This window comes from Gopherus flavomarginatus, chromosome 2, assembly GCF_025201925.1.
Source record: "Gopherus flavomarginatus isolate rGopFla2 chromosome 2, rGopFla2.mat.asm, whole genome shotgun sequence".
Lineage (NCBI taxonomy): Eukaryota > Metazoa > Chordata > Testudines > Testudinidae > Gopherus > Gopherus flavomarginatus.
Window position 1 is genome coordinate 153,609,571 of NC_066618.1, and position 21,813 is coordinate 153,631,383.

Here is a 21,813-nt window from a genome sequence, read left to right on the forward strand (position 1 = left end):
CACCGCATAACGCTTTAGGACAGGAAGCCAAGAATGAGTGGGCCTGATTTTTCTCTCGCTTAGGCCATTTGCCCCCCACCGATTTGAACAGAGTCATTTCAAATTTACAGCACTGATAAGCAGAACCAGGCCCTCCAGGTCCATCTGAAGCTAGACAAGTTCAGACTGGAAGGACAGCATCCATTTTTAGCAGGGAGGGTAATTAACTATGGGAACAATGTACTAAGGGGTGAGGCGGAATCTCCATCATTTTTAATTTTGAAGTCAGGTCTGGATGTTTTTCTAACAGATCTGCTCTAGGAATTACTTTGAGGGAAGCTCCTTGGCCTGTGCTGTACAGGAGGTCAGGCCAGATAATCACACTGGTCCCTTCTGGCCCTGGCATCTGTGACCCTATGAAAAGTTGCAGAGGATGGGGGTAAGGGCAGATTTGGGGAGGAAGAATGTGGGTATCCAAGCTGGGAGTCTGAGCAGGTCACCAGGGTTAATCCCCCTGCTCTCCTATGGGGAGTGTCCAGTGGGGTCCATTTACAAAGCTAAGAAGGGAAAAGATCCATGCAAGCGGCTGGAAATGGGCAGGAAGAGAGACTTTGACCAGCATCCTGGCTGGGGCAGTCTGCCCTGGAGGGGAGGAGAACTCTGATGTGACCCCAGAGCAGAATCAGGAGAGGAGGATGCGACTACCCCTACCCATTGGTCAATTTCTCCAGCAAGCCATCTCCCCTGCTACCCCCTGTACATGGCAGAGGCCCCCCATGAATATCTGCAAAGCCACCACATTGTCCTCCTTTCTAATCTCCATTCCCTGCCACTCCTACCAGCTCCCTGCTGTATTCACCTGTTTTCTTGCAATTTATTAGGAGCCCAAGTCACAGTTCATGACCAGATGGTGCTAGGAGCTGTACAACAGAAAGTCAGCCCTGGCCCCCAGGAGCTGGCAGTCTCCAGTTACAAACTCTCCAAGGCAAGGATCTGTGTTTGTGCAGCACCTAACACTGCGGGGCCAGGATCAGACCCTCTGGACGCTACTGCAATACAAATAAAAACCCAACCACAACGGGGAACATTTTCCAAACTCTCCAGGGGAGTTAGACACCTAAATATCTTTGTGGATGTGGGCTGATTCGTTAGGTTCCTAATTACCTTTTTTAAACACCTGGCCCTTTGAAAAGGGGAACTGGGTCTTACCTTGAAGCAGATGGTTCCGTTCCGGTCCACATCAAAGGCGTTGAACAGGAAGTGGGCGTACATGCTGGCGTCTGCGAGAGGAGAAACAAGAGAGACCCAGTGAAAGGGTTGGCACTTTCCTTCCCACCCCCGCCATCCTCAATGGTACTTATCCGAGCACCTCGCACTCTTTAAACACATTTACCCTCAAATCCCCATGAAGCTGGTTCTCCCCATCGTACAGAAGGGAAACTGAGGCACAGACAGGCCCAAAGTCACACAAAAAGTCTGTGGCAGAGCAATGAATGGAGCCCAAGTTGCCCCTAACCATTGAACCATCCTGCCTCTTAGCTGCTGCCAGTGTGGAAACCCCAGCGGATAAGGGCAATCTCATAACACAGTGAGGGTGACCAGGGAGTTCGCGTCCTCCGATCCCAGCATGGACTGAGGCAGGTTTAGGATCATTATTTCACTAGCAATGGGAAATGGCTTGTAAATCTATTTGGGGTGGGGACCATCTCTGCATTATCCAAGCACAATGGATTTCTAGACACTGCAAAACACCAGTGCCTTTAATGCTCCCTGGCTGATTTATCCCCAGCTCAGGCCAGGTGAGGGGCTAGGCACCATGCTCAGCTGGGTTCTGCGGAGGATATTTGCCAGCAAAGAAGCCTGGGGCCCAGCCTCAGCAGAAGAACTCAGGAACTTTGCAGACAAGAGTCTTCTCCTCACAATGGGACATCGGCAAGGTTGCGATAGAGAATCTGCAGCCTAGGATAAAGACTCTGGGATCCTGGTGCCTCGCTAGATAACTTAACCCTTTCCCTGCTCTGGGAAGGTCTCAGGGGGACTGATGCCAAACTCACCTCCCTGAGGGAAGAACTGAGCATAGATCAGCTTGAAGGTGTCTTCGTTTACCACGCCGCGGGGGCATTCCTATGGAGGGAAGTCATTGCCAGGAGGTTAGCCCCCTATTGGTCTCACCATCACCCTCCCCACAGGTCAGGCACCGAGATGTAGCCAGACTGGCTGAGAACATGACTTCCCTCTCACTCCATGGCTCTGCCATGCAACAAGCATCTGCCCTGCAATGCACCCAGGACATCCGTGCTCCTAGGGCATACAAACATAAGAACGGCCCTACTGGGTCCATCTAGCCCAATATCCTGTCTTCTGACAGTGGACAGTGCCAAGTGCCCCAGAGGAAATGAACAGAACAGGTCATCAAGTGATCCAGCCCCTGTTACCGATTCCCAGCTTCAGGCAAACAGAGGCTAGGGACACTGTTCCTGCCAACCCTGGCTAATAGCCATTGATGGACCTATCCTCCATGAACTTATTTAATTCCTTTTTGAAGCCTGTTCTGGGTTGGCCTTAACAACATCCTCTGGCAAGGAGTTCCACAGGTTGACTGTGCGTTGTGTGAAGAAATACTTCCTTTTATTTTTCTCTGCTCTTACGCTCCCTCCTCGAACCCTGACCCCCATGCACCTCAGTATTTGTGGCCCTCTCTCATCCCACTGCACTGCCTTTCTCTAGTGATACGCCCACCCCATCGTCATGGTGACAGATGTCTCGGCACATCACTTAACGCATGGCTGGAAGGCACTTGGGAATGACAGTGATGAGTGCGGTAGAAAAACCTACCTAGAAGGAACAGAACTCCCAGCCAAGCACACTCATGTTCAGTGGCTCAGGTCTGTAATACACCCTCCTCCCTCCCCACCATCCACTCCGCTCTCAGCCTGCGTCCCCCAGGATCTGTCTATGCCACAAGCAGAGGTGTGATGGCAGCAAGTGCAGACGTCCCCGCAGTAGCTTTGATCGAGCGGAGTAATGATAGCAGTGAAGTCACAGCAGGACAGGGAGTGGCTGCCCAAGAACACAGCCAGGAAGTGGGCAGGCCGAGCCCGTGTAGCTGCCTGTGCTTTTGCTACTCAATCTCAGCTCGCTGGAGGATAGCTACACAGGCTGTAATCACTCCTGAATGCAGTGTCCATGTAGCCTGAGTGTTTGCACCTTGCACTAGGAATGTCCTTCACCCCATGCCCCGTTCCTCAGATCAGTGAGCAGGGGATGAAGAAGGGGCAGGCCAAAACCACTCAATCTCCTATCAGATCCATTAACATCTCGCCCTCCACGCTTCAGTAGGACTTAAATGGTGCCTCGGCCTTGTGAGCACACTTGGCATCGGGATGAATTTCACCCACACCTCCCTGAGCCCCCGAGGCTGCATCTCAGCCAGCTCCCATCTCTCCAGGGTTCGGTTTCCAATCTCATAGGGGCAGCAGCTGGAGCCCAACAGTGGCCACAAGGCACAGCCGTTCTTGGGGATCATTTGGCTGGGGGAAGGACCCAACAGACACTCACGTTCTTGAAGCCCCTGTACAGGGACTGCAGCTCCTTCTTGGTGAATTTGGTCAGCTCCTGCAGCTGCTCTAGCCCTTCTGGCTGGTGCCGGTCGGATGAAAGTTCGAGGTCGCTGTCGCTGGTGTCTGGAATGACACAAGAGAAACTCTGCGAGTGAGTAGGAAGGGAGACACAGACTCCCAGAGTCCAACCTGTAGTCCTAAGGATGAATCTGCTTGCTTGCATAGATATATCTTTTCTTATAAGTTTAAGTATTTGATGTATTGTAATAGGTTTATAGATTTATCTTCAAAATAAGTTTGGCTGTAATGCAAGAGACCTATAGGCAGAAAAAGCTGCATGTTAAGCTAAAGCAAGGGTAGGCAATCTATGGTACGTGTGCCGAAGGCGGCACACGAGCTGATTTTCAGTGGCACTCACACTGCCTGGGTCCTGGCCACCCATCCGGGTGGTTCTGCCTTTTAATTTAATTGAAGCTTCTAAAATATTTTTAAAAGCTTATTTACTTTACATACAACAATAGTTTAGTTATATGTTATAGACGTATAGAAAGAGACCTTCTAAAAACGTTAAAATGTATTACTGGCACGTGAAATCTTAAATTAGAGTGAATAAATGAAGACTCGGCACAGCACTTCTGAAAGTTTGCCGACTCCTGAGCTAAAGCAAAGTTAATATCTCTATATTGGGCCCTTTCACCCAGAAAGTAGAGTTGACCTCTATCTTGTTTATCCTATACTCAAATAGATAAAGTACCCACGCCAATAACCCTCTAGGGATTTTTCAAAGTTGCAGCCACAGACTTAACAAGTGCACGTGTGCCTGTCATCCATACGGACATACATATTAGCCTATGGGGTAACATTTCTGTGGGGGAAGAATGAAACTTGGGCATAAGAAGAAGGATTTCCAGGACTTATTCCTTATAAAAGAGGTGCTCTACAATGGCTATTTCACTCTTTTCATTCTATCTTCACTATCTTCATCTTCAACTATGTATTGCTGTTATCCATCTACGATGGCTAGTAACTATTAACAAGCCGTACTTAGCTTCTGTTCAAACTTTAAGTTCAAAAGGGACTAGGCTAAGCTTGGTCTCCCTAAACTTTATTCTGTTTGTGTATTAAGTTTTGTTTTAACTAAGTTAGAGAGTAAATTCTAAAGTAGCTGTCAATAACCTAGTCCCAGATTTGGACCTTAGCGTCCAAAATATGGGGGTTAGCATGAAAACCTCCAAGCTTATTTACCAGCTTGGACCTGGTACTGCTGCCACCACCCAAAAAATTAGAGTGTTTTGGGGCACTCTGGTCCCCCCAAAAACCTACCCTGGGGACCCCAAGACTCAAATCCCTTGAGTCTCACAACAAAGGAAAATAAACCTTTTCCCTTTCCCCCCCTCCAGGTGCTCCTGGAGAGATACACAGAAGCAACCTCCGTGAATCTAAGCAGAGGGAGTCCACCCTCTCTATTCCAGTCCTGGAAACAAAAGCACTTCCCTCTTCCCCCAGAGGGAATGCAAAGTCAGGCTAGTAAATCTAACACACACAGTCCTCCCTCTGACTTCTTCCTCCCACCAATTCCCTGGTGAGTACAGACTCAATTTCCCTGAAGTTTCCCACTAAAGAAAAACTCCAACAGGTCTTAAAAGAAAGCTTTATATAAAAAGAAAGAAAAATACATACAAATGGTCTCTCTGTATTAAGGTGACAAATACAGGGTTAATTGCTTAAAAGAAATATGAATAAACAGCCTTATTTAAAAAGAATACAATTTAAAGCACTCCAGCAACTATAGACATGTAAATACAAAACAAAAACCCAACTTTGTACTCACAACTTGGAAACATAAGATTAGAAAGCAGGAAATAGAAAAATCCTCCTCATAGCTGAGAGAGATTCAGGCAGAAGACCCAGAACAAAAGACTCACACACAAAAAACCCTCCACCTAGAGTTGAAAAAATCCTGTTTCCTGATTGGTCCTCTGGTCAGGTGCTTTAGGTGAAAGAGACATTAACCCTTAGCTATCTGTTTATGACAGTAGCTTTGACAGCTCTTCGCATTAGCTTCCTCTGCACACTTCTGCAAAAGGCACGAAACCGGAACTACCAGAGGTGAGGTCCTGTGTCTTTCAGCACAAGGGTATCAAAACAGGGTGTGAGTATTAACAAAAGTTTGCAGCACATAATATTGTATTGCCCTACGTATCTCTTGAATAACAGCAATACAATTGTAACTTTGTAACTCTGACTCTTTTACCATTTGCTTACTATTTCACTGATTTTAATAAAAAGTCTATATGACTGTATCTGTCTGAGTGTGAGTTTCCTGTCATACCCCTGAGGGTCCCTTATAAATTCTGTGGAGACTGATTTGGGACAAGAACTTTAATCTTCTGATCAAACAGATTGGTGAGCCTAAACTCACTCTAATTAATATTTAAAAATTAATTATTAATATTATTAATTAAACATAAAATTAAATTAAATCAATAAATTAAATAAACATTATTAACACATTACTAACATTACTAAATCAGGCAACACCCAGCACAGCAGGGAATAAGGAATATTCTTGTGTTGGAGAATGTTATTGGTTGCCGGCAATCAGGTGTTTGATCTACATATTATTTATTAATTATTATGATAATGATGATTAGATCTATGGGCAATCACAGACCTCACTGAAGCTGCATGCTATCCATCTTTCATTCAGGCTAAATGAGGGAGCAATTAAATACCCATCTGTTTAGTGATAGCTGAAGCTATGGAAGTCACTGCCCAAGGCACTGGACTGCATTGGAAGGCTTGAGCAAGAACTAACTCGGGGAGAATAAGAGGGGTTCACTGGGGACTTATTGCAAACTCAGCAGTTGGGGCATTAATTTGGTTGCAGCTCTGTGTGTGTATGCATGTAAGGAACCAGAGAAAGCCAGCAGAAAGCAAGAGATGCACTGGCAGCAAGGCCCTGGGAGGAAGCTGAGAGAGAGAGAGCTTCTTCTTGGCAGAGTGCTGGCTGGAAAGGCAGGCTTGGAAACTGTGAGCAAGGAAACTGCCTGCTGTTGTTTGCTCCTACTGCCTTCAGGGAAACAGGACTTTGTGCTCATTCTTTGAAATAAACAGGTTTGCACCAAAGATTTGCCTGACTCCCATCACCAATTTCTCCTCCTAGTAGATGCAGCCTAGCAAAGCCCCAGATACCAACTCACCACTCAGGCCAAAGGACAGCAATGCACGGATCCATTGTGCACAGGAATCATATAGATCCGCCAGTCCAGGGAAGCAGGGGACTCCAGAGAAGCACCCTATAGGTGAGGGGTAAGCATCAACGCTGCGTAGGGCTGCTAGCCAGTCTCCCCAGTCCAGGAAGGATTCAACACCATGACAAAGCCTCCTGCAGCCCCCTCCTTCAGGGCACCATTTATTAGTTCAAATAGAAAAATTACAAAGAAAAACAAAGCTATTCCCCTGATCGACACAGGCTGCAGGGCCCAGATGCCTTTCACTCAGCACCTCTCTCTGCTCCAGGGCCAGTCACAGGTGCCACCCTCCCATCTGCAGCTTCTGCTGTCACCTGAGCTCTTTACAGTTGGGTCTGATAATTGAACAGGACTGGCTGGTCCTAGGCCCCTGGTCCTTAAAGGAGAAGACCATCCTCGAACAATCCATGCCTCTGAGCCCCATAGTGACACCGACCTAACTCCTGGTGCAGATGCAGCAAGGTCAATGGAAGAATGTTTCATAAACCTAGCTACCATTGCTTGGGTAGGTGGTTTTTCTACAGTGATGGAAAATCCCCTTCTGTCGCCACAGGATGCATCTATACTAGGGTGTGATGCTGGCTTAGCTACGCACTATAGCTATGCTGCCACAGCCCTGGTGGTGGAAACAAGCCTGGAGGGAGACAGAGAAGCAGACCCAGCCTGAGAGCATCCTAATGTGGCCCTGAGATAAAGCTAAGAGAAAAGGCTTTTTGGGCACAGAGTGTTGGTTGGAAATGCAGGCTTGGGACTGCGAACAAAGGAGCTGTCTCCTGTGATTGGATTTGTACTGCATACAGAGAAACAGGAGTTTCTTGTAAATCAGGCCTGCACAACTCGTAAAGCAGTAAGGGCCTTCTTGGAAAATTTTGAAAGAGCCTGTCTTGGGTACAGCATCTCTGAAGACCAGTACATGGTAGAATTGAGGCCACAGCTCAGTGGACCTTTAGCAGAGGTGGCAGCTGAAATGCCTAAGGAGAAAATGAATGACTATAAACTTTTTCAAACCAAGGCCACATACAGAATGGGGATAACCCCGGATCATGCCCGTCGGCGTTTCAGAACCCAAAAGTGGAAACCAGATGTGTCATTTCCCAAACACGCCTACTACGTTGGGAAAAATGATGAGGCCTGGATATCAGGAACCAATGTTAAATCCATAGACGAAATGCACCGCCTCATACAAATGGAACAGTTCTTGGATGGTGTTCCTGAGGACATAACACGGTACATACAAGATGGAAAACCCAAAAATCTCACCGAGGCGGGGGAGATTGGAGCCAGATGGATGGAAGTGGCAGAAAGCAAGAAAGCTACTGTCAAGGGGAACAAATACCCCAGAGGCCCACAACGCTGCACACCATGTCATAACATTTTTTCCCAGATCTGGACCTTAGTGTCCAAAATATGGGTGTTAGCATGAAAACCTCCAAGCTTAGTTACCAGCTTGGACCTGGTAAAGCTGCCACCAGCCAGGAATTATACAGTGCCTAGCTCACTGTGGTCTCCCCAAAACCTTCCCTGGGGGACCCCCAGACTCAGATTCCTTGAGTCTGACAACAAAGGGAAATAACCCACTCCCCTTGTTTCCTTGTTACTTCCTCCCAGGCTCCCCTCCCTGGACGACCCTAGGAGATTCCCTGCTTCCAGTCCTGGAAACACAAGTACCGAGAGAGCTAATCTCTCTTCCCCCCTCACCCAGAGGGTATGCAAAGTCAGGCTTAGTAAATCTAACACAAAGAGATTTTCCCCCTAACTTCTTCCTCCCACCAATTCCCTGGTGAGCTGCAGACTCAATTCCCTGGAGTCCCCACTAAAGAAAAACTCCAACAGGTCTTAGAAAGAAAGCTTTATAAAAAGAAAGAAAAATACATTAAAAATAGTCTCTGTATAAGGTGACAATCTACAGGGTCAATTGCTTAAGAAAAAAAAAGTGAATAAACAGCCTTATTCCAAAAGAATACAATTTAACACGTTCCAGTAACTACACACATATAAATACAAAAAAACAATATAAACCTATTGTCTTACTATCCTTGTACTTACAACTTGGAAACAGAAGATTAGAAAGCCAGGAGACAGAAAGATCACTCTCAGAGCTGAGAGGGTCAGACACAAGACAAAGGACAAAGAACTCACACCCAAAACTTCCCTCCACGCAGATTTGAAAAAGTCTTGTTTCCTGATTGGTCCTCTGGTCAAGTGTTTGGTTCCCTGTGTTAACCCTTTACAGGTAAAAGAATATTAACCCTTAGCTATCTGTTTATGACAATCTGGGCCTGAGCACCTTTGTGGAACCAGCTGGCTGAAACAATGGCAGCTTACACCCAAAACACAGGCACATGTGAGGGTGCTCAGGACCTTGGATTATGTGAGTGAAGGGGCCTTGCTGGGTATTGTTTTAAGCAGAGGGGTGTGTGTTTGTGAAACAGAGGGATAAGGAGAAAACAGGCCACAAAGATGGAGCAGAGAGCTAAGGACAAAGCCTGGAGAAGCATTGGGAAACGTGGCTCTAGAGAGGGTTCTTTTGGGCAGAGTGCTGGCTGAAAGAGGCTTGGAACTGTGAGCAAGGAAACAATCTCCAGTTTCATTCCTGCTGTGCTCAGGGAAACAGAACTTTGTACATTTTTTGTAAATAATCAGGACTGAAAGGAGTTGACTGTGACGTTGCACTACATAATGTTTTATGGAAATATGCATATAAGGGTGAATATAATGTAACTGGAATATGCTTCATGCAAAAGGTCTCTTGTAAGGTATCATTACAAAGCTTATAATCTACTGAGTGTGGTCATCCGATTTGTATACATGTATCATTCTTGTATCTGAAGCTAGAAATATGAAATATAACTCTGAGACCCTGTTGTAATTATGCCAAATGTGGGCCATTAATGGTGGTTTGGAATCTTGATGGCTCCCATTGACTAGGACAACCGGTTGTAAATGGCTTATTTACCTGCAAGCCTTCCTGTGTGCATGTGGGCTAGCCCCAGGGTAATGAAGAATGAGGTCTCACAGGACATGTGAAAATGTCACATGAAACTGGAATACTTCTTAAATCTGGTACTTTTCCATTTAGAATGGGGGTGGGACTCAGAGAGGCAAAAGATTCCCACCTTGTGCCAAAGCTATAAAAGGGAGTGGAACAGAGCAAAGGGGGCTGCAGTCATGAGAACGCCCCTGCTTTCCACCTAAGATGTCTGCTGGAACTAACAAGAGCTGCACCAGGGGAAAGGATTGGGCCCAGGCCAGGAAGAAATCTAGTCTGTGAAAGAAGCTTATTGGAACATCTCTGGGGGTGAGATTTACCTGTAATCAGTTTCTTAATGTATTAGGCTTAGACTTGTGCATTTTTGCTGTATTTTGCTTAGTAACTTACTTGGTAACTTACTTATTACTTGAAACCACTTAAATCCTACTTTTTATACTTAAAAATCACTTTTGTTTATTAATTAACTCAGAGTAAATGATTAATACCTGGGGCAGCAAACAGCTGTGCCTATCTCTCTATCAGTGTTATAGAAGGCAGACAATTTATGAGTTTACCCTGCATAAGCTTTATACAGAGTAAAAACAGATTTATTTGGGGTTTGAATCCCATTGGGAATGGGGTGCTGGAGATAGGTGACCTGCTGAGCAGTTTTTGGTTCAAGTCTGCAGTTTTGGGAGCATGGACCAGACCTGGGTCTGTGTTGCAGAAGGCTAGGGTGTCTGGCTCAACAAGGCAGGGTTCTGGAGTCCCAAGCTGACAAAGAAAATGGGCTCAGAGATAAATTCAGCACGTCAGGTGAAAGTCCCAAAGGGGTCTCTGTGACTGAACCCGTCACATTGACATCCTTTCCAAAACTCTTGTTTGGAGGCCTGTCCTGTCTGTAAAAGAGCACTGGGCTTGGTGACTTATGGAAGGATTACAGCATGTCTGGAAAACAGAATGCACAGAGAATCTCCTGGAAATCTAGAAGAGGGAGATTTCACCATTTCTGGGAAAGAATGGGGGCGTGGGGAGGGGTTTGCAGCAAAAAACCCAAAGCCACAGAATCATTTGCCAAATTGTCACATGCCTGCTCAAGATAAAAGAACCCTCAGAACTCCTTAAAGTCCTTTGCAGAAGCAACCCAGTTCAAAGACATTAAGGAGGCTATAGGGCTAGCATACAGACATCTTTGTCTGCTGCCAAACTAGCTGGGTTGAAGGACTTTTAGAAGTCTACCAGGGCAGTTTGCTGACCTCTTAGTCTGGAGCTGAACTGGCTGGGCTGGATGGCATTAAGAAGGCTGCAGAAACTTTGATGCAGTTCTGTCAAGCAGGCCAATGTATGCTAATGAACATAGCTGTCATCTAGAATATAATATAATTTACTTACTTGGTGGGGAATAAGTACTCCAACCCAGCATTGGTGGCTTTTCCTCTACAGCTTTATTTTTAAAAACTAAGGAAATTCCAGACAAATAACCTTGTTCAGATGAAGTTATGGTTACAAATTGCTATCATTTTCTGAATGGAGTAACAAGACTTCTCTCAAACATTTTAAAGTTGGGCAATTCTAAGTTAACATTAACCTTCAATAAACAAGATGCATGAGTCTGGAAACGCACGTTTACACTTTCATATGTGTAACTGACATAACAACACCCATTCTGTCCAGCAACTCAACCAGCTCCTCACAACCCCCTTCTATCGTTTCTAACCACCAACCCTCAGCTTTGTTACTCTAAATACAGATCTGCACCCAGCCTGGAGCTCAGCACAGATGTGCTCCTGACCCAACCACAAATCCTGCTCTTCTTCAGCCACCAACATATTGAAAATGAGAGACAATGATGTCTTCTTTCTTATTTTTCATATAGATTCCAGAACAATGCAATCTATCTATCCATTCATCCATCCACCCCCATACACACCTATCTATGCATTCATCCATCCACCCCATACACACTTTGTCTCCATTCCTCAGACAGCTCATCCTCATCCAGAAACAATGTTGCCTTCTTTCTTATTTTTCATATAGATTCCAGAACAATGCAATCTATCTATCCATTCATCTATCCACCCCTATACACACCTATCTATCCATTCATCCATTCACCCCCACACACACCGTCACCATTCATCCTCAGACATATCTATCCATCCATCTCTCAATCTATCCCCATACACACCCCTCTATCCATTCATCCTCAGACACATCTATCCATCCATCTCTCCATCCATCCCCAAACACACACCCCATCTATCTCCATCCATCCCTATACATGCCCATCTTTCAATTCATCCATCCCTATATACACCCCTCTATCTCCATCCATCCCCATACACACCTCTCTATATCCATCCATCTCTCCATCCATCCCCATACACACCCCTGTATATCCATCCATCTCTCCATCCATCCCCATACACATCTATCCATCCATTTATCCTGCCACTCATCACCATACTATCTGAGCCCCTTCCATGTGAAATCGGTAGCAATAGCAAAGTCTCTAGTGGACTACATGGAGTCTCTGGCATTTCTCCTTGGGGGGGGTGGTAAAAAGTCTGTGTTTGGGGTAGGGAGTTTGGTTTTGATTTTTTTCATTTTTTGTTTTCTGTTGCTGAGGTTGATTTGTTCCCATGTTGGGTGGGTCTATCTCAGTCCCCCCTCCAGAGGGGACAGTGGCTGTAACACCTTGTAATAGTTCCCCTCTTCATCGACTGATAAGGGTTGAGGATTCTGCACCATAAGAGACTTGCCCATGTCCCAAGGCTGAGAACAGCTGGCAGGGCGAAAAGTAGACTCCAGGATTATGATACCACCAGGGCTGCAGTTGGGCAAGACCCAAAGCCCATTGAGGTCAATGGAAAGATGCCCATTGACTTCAATAGGTTTTGGGTCAGTTGCTAAGTGAGGGATTCATTCCCCATTCAGAGATGTCGCCTTGTACCAGAGTGAACTTCCTCAGTGCAGACAGGGCACCAGACTCATCAGCTCAGTTTGCAAGGACTTTCCACTGGGATTCCAGCCAACCTTTAATTCTATATCCCCTTTCTGAAAGGAGAGGGATCCCTCCCACGTATGTAGCGCAGCAAAGCACGGTACAGCCCTGGGAGCAGGGAGACCGGCTTATCAGACACTAATAGAGGCTGGAACTGGGATTCCTTCACAACCACCAAAGCCAGAGCCTCAATCGGGTCAGCATGAAACCTCTGTGAGGGGTTAAGGGCTCTTGGAAGCACCTGCAGTTCACATACATTAAAAAAAGAACAGCCCTGAAGAACTGTGCAAACTTCATGATGCTATCTGCCTTCCCCCAGCCCCAAGAGATTAAGTTAATTCAGCTTTGCCTGGGAGCTGGACACACAGCAGGCAAATGCAGTCCACAATGTCAGGCTCTAAATTCCATTTAGATTACGATTTGGCTGAGCAGGTCAATCATCTGCAGCAGCAGGTGAGAGAATTGGTACCACACCAAAGACAGACACATGGGGAAAGGGAAGGAAGGCAGGCACTGCCGGGTACAGTACATGAATATGGAGAAAATGACAGGAGACGAGTCACAGAGCTCAGGCCCTGGGAATGGAGAGATACCATTGGATTCAGACATTGCAGCCTAGATTTCAGGAGGATAAAACTGCTGGGTGCCTGGACAAACCCAGCAGGGCTGGGGAAGGCATTCAGACAGAGACTGGAGCAGGTAGTGATGGGAATGGGTTCCCGGCAACAGAGAACAGAACATGGAGAATGAACCTTGCTGCATACAGAGACCTAGAGGACAGGAGCCTGGGTTATATCTATGGTACTGAAAGTAAGTTTGTATAACCCCCAGCACAATAGAGCCTCCATGCAGACTGGGGTCTCTTGGCGCTCCAATATCAACAAGGTTGCAAAATTTAGACTGAATTCCCAACAGCCTGAAGTCCAAGTGGCTTTGGAGCTGAGGTCTGAGCCCTTCTCTGAACACAAGTCAGGAGAGCTGCTAGGAATGGACAGGTTGATACAGAGACAGATCCAACACCCACTGAATGCAATATAAAGACGCAGAGGGAGTTAGGTCATTCTGCTGTGTATTTTCCAGTGGGCCAGGAGAACAGCCAGGATTTCGAGGGCTGGGGGTGAACGCTGCTGAGTTATTGTTAATTAGTATTAACACAGCACAGATGAAGGCATGGGCTCTGGACTGTCACAGTAACACACAACTCCTGAGCTCTTTGTATGAAATTGCCAGATTTTCAGCTGGTATAAACTGGCAAACTTCCAGAGAGGTCAAAGCCAATGTACTCCAGATGGGGAGCTCTCCTTAAATGTACTGGTTAGTCCGCTAGTTGTTTTCAGTGGTGCATTACTCATGCCGGGGCAGAGGGTCAGGAACAAGTCACAAAGCCATTAGGTTAATAAGCACAAGCGGCTGCATCACAGACAAGAATCTGCACCGGCTCCTGCTCCATTTGTGAGTGACAACCCAGTCACAAACGCAGGGAAAGGTTCAAGTCCACCTCCTCGATCCATATTCATTACACTTCCTGAGGAGGGGTCAGCCGAGGCTGCACGCCAGCCCAGTTCTGCAAGCAGTGCATGTTTGCAAGGGAGTATTAACCAAACAAAGGTTTTTGGGATGACTATTGGCTGAGATTTGCTTCTGCATGCAGCTCAGGCCTGCGATGTTACCAGGAAAACCTTGGAGGTCAGCTTGGGGATTCCCTGGAGATGATGCTGTCCCAAGCGACTCATCTCCTGAGATGCCAGACACCATGTTAATTGCACCATACACTAAATAATTTGGAGTCAGTCATACTGAGTGAAATCCACCACATGAATCCTATTTCAAGGGCTGCTACATTGATTTACACCAGTGGAGGAATCAGCCCTTAAGCCTAGAATTTCCTTTGCAGCTAAGAGTGATTAGAACCAGGTGACATTTTTTGGTGGAAGTTTTTTTCGTGTGTGGCAAAATGCAGATTCAGAGACACTGAACCATTTCATGAACATGTGTCAGTTATGCCAAATTGTTTTGGTCAAAAACCTCTCCCCACCCCCAAAAATCTGACAAAAATCAAAATGTTTCATTCCAACATTTTCAGAATGAAACATTGCTATTTTTCGGTTCCAAGTTTCCTTTCATTTTATTCACAGACCCACTCCAAATCCCAGTCAAATGGTTGCAATCCAAACAAAACATCACAATTTTGTCAAAATGAAAAGCTTCACTTGACTTGAAATGAATTTTTTTCTGACTTTTCGAGGTGCCAAAAATTTAGGAAAAAAAATCGTTTTCAGTTGAACCCAAAACTATTTGCTTTTTTGATATTTTTTTTCCCCAAACAGCCAGCGAACCAAAAGGTCTGTTATTCACTCAGCTCTAGTGATGACAACAAACCTGTAGTGTATGGTCAGAAAAGTGCCCGTATAGAGTCATAGAATAGAATCATAGAATATCAGGGTTGGAAGGGACCTCAGGAGGTCATCTAGTCCAACGCCCTGCGCAAAGCAGGGCCAATCCCCAACTCAATCATCCCAGCCAGTATAAGAATGACTTGCCCTTACCCAATCAACCTACTAGTTAAGCCAAACTCTGGAGTACCTCCTCCAAAGTCAGTTGGTAACACCAGGGTTCACAGTTACGAATGAGCGCGCAGGACACATCTGCCGACTTTAATGACAACAAACTAAGCCTGTACTGCTTTGAGTCCCATGAGCCCCGCAGAACCAACCTGGCTACAGGACAGTGTGCCAGAGTCTAAACTGTCTGATGCATCGTCAACAGGATTGTTAATTTAGTCCCATTTGCAAGGCCTTTATTGCCGGTAGTGATGCATGAGCCATAAAGAACACCATGCCTCTCCCAGCGGGAGACTGCACGGCCAGCTAGCAGAAGTGCTGAGTACCCACAACGGCAACTGAAGTCAATGAGAGCTGCGGCTTTGCAGCCTCTAGATCAGGGGTGGGCAAACTACGGCCCGGGCGCCACATCTGGCCCTTCAGACGTTTTAATCTGCCCCTCGAGCTCCCGCTGGGGAGCAGGGTCCAGGGCTTGTCCTGCTCCGGCGCTCCAGACGGGGAGGGGGGTTGGGGACTTGCCACATGGTTCCTGGAAGCAGGGGCATGTCCCCCCTCCAGCTCCTATGTGTAGGGGCAGCCAGGTGGCTCTGCATGCTGCCCCCATCCCAAGTGCTGGCCCCGCAGCTCCCATTGGCCTGGAACCACAGCCAATGGGAGCTGCAGGGGCAGCGCCTGCGGACAGGGCAGCAGGCAGAGCCGCCTGGCTACCCCTACACATAGGAGCCGGAGGAAGGACATGCCACTGTTTCCGGGAGCTGCTTGAGGTAAGTGCCGCCCAGAGCCTGCATCCCTGATCCCTTCCCTCACGCCAACCCCCTGCCCTTATCCCCCCTCCGCCCTCCGAACCCCTCAGTCCAAGCCTGGAGTACCCTCCTGCACCCCCAAACCATCATCCCCAGCCCCCATCCCAGAGCCCACACTCCCAGCCAGAGCCAGAGCCCCCTCCCATACCCCAACCCCCTGTCCCAGCCCAGAGCCCCCTCCTTCATCCTAAACTCCTCATTACTGGTTCTACCCTAGAGCCCGCACCCCCAGCTGGAGCTCTCACCCCCCTCCTGCACCCCAACCCCCAATTTTGTGAGCATTCATGGTCCACCATACAGTTTCCATACCCAGATGTGGCCCTCAGGCCAAAAAGTTTGTTCATCCCTGCTCTATGGAGATCATGCTCCCTTCTTCTTACCTGAAACACTGAGGGTATTTCAGTGGAGCTGCATTGATTTATACCAGCTAACGATCTGGCCCCATGCATTCAGTATGCTCCAAAATGATTGCCATTAAAATGGAGCATCCCGGCTACCCCCAGCAGGACAGACCCACAGCAGAATCACTCTGAATTACACTGTTCAACCATTTAATCAGGATTGATACGGAGGGTGGTTTTGCAATTCATGCACTGGCCTGGGATTCAGAAGAGCTGGGGTCAATTTCTAGCCATACCGCAGACTTTCCATGTGACCTTGGGCAAATCACTTAATTTCTCTGAGCCTGTTTCCCCTTCTGGGGTCCATTCTTTCGCCTACCCTTTGTCTCGTCCATTTAGGGCCTGATCCAAAGCTAGATTTCAACAAGATTTGGATGAAGCCTTAAGACTGCAAAAACTGTATGGGGCAGGGACTCTCTCTTACTATGCATCTGTGCAGCGCCTGGCACAATGGGCCCTGATCTTGGCCGGAACTTCTAGGCATTTCTGTAAAAACAAATAACCTATGCATAATAATAGGCCCAGCCATTCCCTTTAAGTGCAGGCACCGACAAGGGGATCTTGATTCCTAATTACCTGATCTGTGGATGCAATCAGTTATCTACAAGGTCAAAATCCCATGAGCAGCACCCACAGTTAAGCTGCGCCCACAATTGGCTGATGCCTGGAAAGTTAGAGGCATCGTTAATTATGTGGCCCCTACAGAGCTAATTATTCTGTATTCAGGCAAATGTCCCATGTCATAAAAACTCAGGGTTTGCCACCGTAGCCCACAGTTCAAGGCGTTCCACATCCCACTTTGTGCCTGATCCACTCAGCATGTGACTCTAGAACAGGGAACAGCAAGGGGAGTTACTTCTTTAGCACAAGTAGGAGAAACTCACGTTTTTTAGCTCCGGAGGTCCTTAGTTCAATTCCCGGTGATAGCTCAGATGATAGTTGTGTGATGGAGTAGGTTTTTTACTAAACCAGCCCCAAGGATCATCTTATCGAGTCAAGCACTAAGAGGATCTGAAGTGGAGCTCTTATTGGCTTCCTGAGAAGGGAAACTGAGGCAGGGAGCATGTGCAGGCCCACTCTATTTCAGCAGTGGGTGCTGCAGGGCAAGCACACCCTATGACACTAGCAATACCTCAGCTGAACTTGAGCACTAAGGGATGGAGCCCTACTGTCATGGCCGCCGAGTAACGGAGACACGCGACCACAGCCCGTTCCTTGCACATCACCGGCACATCTCCTGTCTGCTGCTGTCCTATAGCTGTATGGTTGGAGAAAGAGCCTCGTGTCTCCAGAGCCAGCTTTACGCACTGGCTATGTGACAGCCTCGAACATGACCTACCCCTGGGAGGCCTGGCTAATGGGCGTTCCCCAGGATCACACTGATTGCTTTAGGAAAACAGCCAATGGTGGCCACCACCAGAGGCACGATACTGGGTCAGCTGGGCCAATGATCAGTTCCATTGCTGCACTGCTTAGCTTCTCTACCGGAGCATCTTCCTTTCCCCCTGGGAGGCAGGGTCTTTGGGGCACCAACTGGTAGAGCAAACAACTCCCGGGAGTCTCTTACCATCCCCTCTGTATCTGCTACAGTCCATCCACCAACCTCTACGTGACCACAGACTCCTTCCACTCCAATATAACTGGGTGCAAACCAGAGCTGTCACCCGCTTTCGCAAACTCATCCTCTGTCCCAGTGGTTCTCACAACAGAGATCCATCCCTCCATCCAGAGCAGCCTTTCTAATGTTACTATCACTGGGGCACTAGGTGACAGCAGTGGGTCTAGGGAACTGTTCTCTCTACACATTGCTTGCTCCTGCAATCCAGCCCAATCAACCTTGATAATACCTTGTCCTGCTTTCTTCTATTTCTAACCTTTCGATATTGATGTAGCATGCATCGGACTATATCAGCTACTAGAACAGGGCGGGCAAACTTTTTGGCCTGAGGGCCGCATCTGGTTTCGGAAACTGTATGGAGGGCGGGTTGGGGAGGGGGTTGTGGCCCAGCCTCCACCTCCTATCTGCCCCCACTGGACTCCTGCCCCATCCAACCCCCCTGTTCCCTGACGCCCCTCCCCAGGACCCCTGCCCCATCCACATACCCCTGCTCCCTGTCCCTTGACTGCCACCGGATCCCCACCGCCCCATACCACCCCTCCTTTCATTCCTGACGGCCCCCACAGGACCCCTGCCCCATCCAACCACCCCTTATCCCTGTCCCTTGACTGCCCCCAGAACCCCTGCCCCTGACTGCCCCCTGCACCTCATCCAACCCCCCCTCCTTGACTGATCCCCAGGACCCACGTCCCCATTAAACTCCTATTCCCCCCCGACTCCTATCCACACCCCTGCCCCCTGACCACCACCCCGAACTCCCCTGCCCTCTATCCAACCTGCCCTGCTCCGTGCCCCCTTACTGCGCTGCCTGGAGCATTGGTGGCTGGCGGCGCTGGAGCCAGGCCACACCGCTGCCACCACCACGCAGCACAGAGCACCAGGTCAGGCCCGGCTCTGCAGCTGCACTGCCTCAGGAGCTCACAGTCCCACTGCTCAGAGCACTGCGCCACCGGTGGGGCGAGCTGAGGCTGCGGAGGAGGGAGGACATCAGGGGAGAGGCCAGGGGCAAGCCTCCCGGGCCAGGAGCTTAGGAGCTGGGCAGGACGGTCCATATCCAGCCCATGGGCTATAGTTTGCCCACTCCTGTACTAGAACTTGGACTCTTATGAGTAATCACAGACACCTCATGCAGAACCTTCCAAACCCAGTACTCTTGTGCAATTCAAAACTGATATAAGGAAATACTTTTTTCCTCGCAGCACATAATTAGACTGTGGAACTCACTGCCACCAGATGTTTTGGATGGGCTATAAACGCTCATGCTTCAGGATTTAAGCCAATTGCTAGCAATTAGGGGTCAGCAGGAGACTCACCCAGGGGACAAATTAATCCACTGCAAGGTTTCTTGCCCCTACCCCTGAAGCAGATGGTACTGGCCACTATCAGAAAAACTGGACTGGATTAGATGGACCTTGAGTCTGATCCAATAGAGCAGATCCTATAGGCCTAGCAGATCAGGGTTCTGTTCGATGGTCAGACCTTGTCCAGCTCACTTCAACTCCATTCCAGGGGGCTAATGATATGATATTTCCCCACCTCCCAGAGTGCAGTGAGGATTAATTCACGAAGTCCCTGATTCAGCTAAACACAGCTCATTGGCTTCAGTGGAACGTAGGCATGTCCTTGAGTGTATTGCTGAATCAGGGGCTTCAGTACTTTGAGCTTATCACATTCACAGAGACCCGGTCCACATCAAAAGCTCCAACCCAAATCATCCCAGACTTTGAGGAAGTTGAACTCTGGGTCAAAATTTCACAGCTCAATCCTACTTCTGTCTCTGTCACTGTCACAGTTACCAAGAATAAAGCTCAATTTGCAATCGGCCAAACCCGGAGCTCCTCGCTCAGGCTCATGGGAGCAAACGGGAGTTTGGATTCCAGGCAGTATTAAAGGGACACGCATTTCAACTCCCGAGACAGAGCAGATTGTGGAACTCATTGCCACAGGATTATTGTTGAGGCCAAGAATTTAGGATCAAAGAGGGGCCAGCCATTTCTATGAATAACAAGAATAGCCACGGTTTAAGTAGTTAGTGTGGACAGAGTTTTGGAGGGGACCTAACACCTCATGCTTAAAGCCAAACACTGACATTTAGGGATTTGGAGGAAACCTTTATAGTGATCATCACAGCCTACCACAGGGTTTCTCCTTCCATTGTATGAGGCATCTGGTTCTGGCCACTTTCACAGACAGGATGGGCCATGGATCTGATCCTATATCTCTAAAACACTGTCCCCAACCAATGTGACAAACACACCAGGGCTCGCAATACTGTTACTTCAGTGCCGGGTGGCTAGTACTGCAGGGGAAAGGCCCTTTGAAACATCATGACTGGACAGCAAACCACTCTGCTAGGATGAGCAGCTACAAGATGTTCTTAGCAGCAGAAGTCACTGTGGTATTTTGCAGCATGTTAACGCACACACCTACAGAGCCAAGTTCAGCTCTGCGGTAACTCTGCCTTCCACAGAATTGTGCCCGGGATCCATTTCCATCCGCTATGTCTTTGGTTAGCATGATCCAACAGAATCATAGAATCATAGAATATCAGGGTTAGAAGGGACCTCAGGAGGTATATAGTCCAACCCCCTGCTCAAAGCAGGACCAATCCCCAGAATGGTTCTTCCCAGCTGAATCTCTCCCATTTACTCTCCTTGTCTCCCATCAGCCACAGCCCGGGGCACTTTTTCAACGGACGGTGCAAATTCAGCCTCCCCGGACAAAATCAAGGCGACACTCATGCAGCAGCAGTCTCAATAGGGGAGTCAAAGACCTAATGCAACCTGCATTCACCTCTGCTCAGATGCTGGGGTGAGCTAATGCTTCCCAGCTGAGCAGATTGGTCTTTCTGCCTCTGAACAGAGCAAATATTAAGCATGCAATTAATAAATAATGCCACACTACAATCTCCAGTAATAGAGTCCCATGACGGGCTCAGAGCTGAGTCAGGGGCCTACGTCACATTCTCGATCAATGGGAACTAACCCGCTCCAGACAGAGGCTGAAATTCCATGTCTACCCTCACCCCTCCCTGGGCTTTCGCTGACCCTGCTCCACCACTGCACCTCCACCGTGACCTGGGGGAGAACGCCCACTACTGGCAGGAGAGGGGAACACCGCTACCACTCAGTTCTCCATCACCCTCTTGCTCTTCTTCCCACCATATGGAGGGGTCAGAAGTCAGTGATGCTCCCCCTGCTAGTTCCACCAGCTGAGGATCTGGCCCTGGGAGTTTTATTTGGTGGGGGGGAGGGAGCAGCAAGGTCTTTAAAATTCAGCCTACTTATCATTGTAATCGAAGAGCCAGGGCCACCGCATGAGATTCCCCTATAGCAAGGTCAAAGCACAGCTGGGACATGACGTGGCCACCGTGCGCCTTTTAAAAATAGGACAAAGCAGCAGCAGCACAAGCGACTCGGGGAGCTGCCAACTCAGCAGGGGGCTGCTCTTACTCAGGGTCCTGCCTGCTGCTGGGGCTGAGAGGGGGGTAAGGGTGGGCGGGCGAGGTGCTGTATCTTTTGAAGAAGCTTTGGGTTTAGTGAGCATCTGCTTTCCTCTTCCTCCTCCCCACCCGGGCTGGGCTTGTGCCATGGAAATGGTGCAGAGGGAAGATGGCGGGGGTAGCGCCGGGGCTGCAGAAGAAGTGCCCTTGAGGGGTCGGA

General features: G+C 48.2%; 1 protein-coding gene across 3 annotated transcripts in view; it reads right to left on the reverse strand.

Annotated features, from left to right (window-relative positions):
- Positions 1–21,813, reverse strand: part of KCNIP3 (potassium voltage-gated channel interacting protein 3) — a 96,757-nt gene that overhangs the window by 9,153 nt on the left and 65,791 nt on the right. For all 3 annotated transcript variants that reach the window (XM_050940275.1, XM_050940276.1, XM_050940277.1), the window contains 3 exons: positions 3,538–3,662; positions 2,034–2,103; positions 1,189–1,259 (listed from right to left, as the gene is read on the reverse strand). In XM_050940275.1, the coding sequence (XP_050796232.1) occupies positions 1,189–1,259; positions 2,034–2,103; positions 3,538–3,662 (266 nt within the window). The remainder of the gene's footprint in view (positions 1–1,188; positions 1,260–2,033; positions 2,104–3,537; positions 3,663–21,813) is intronic.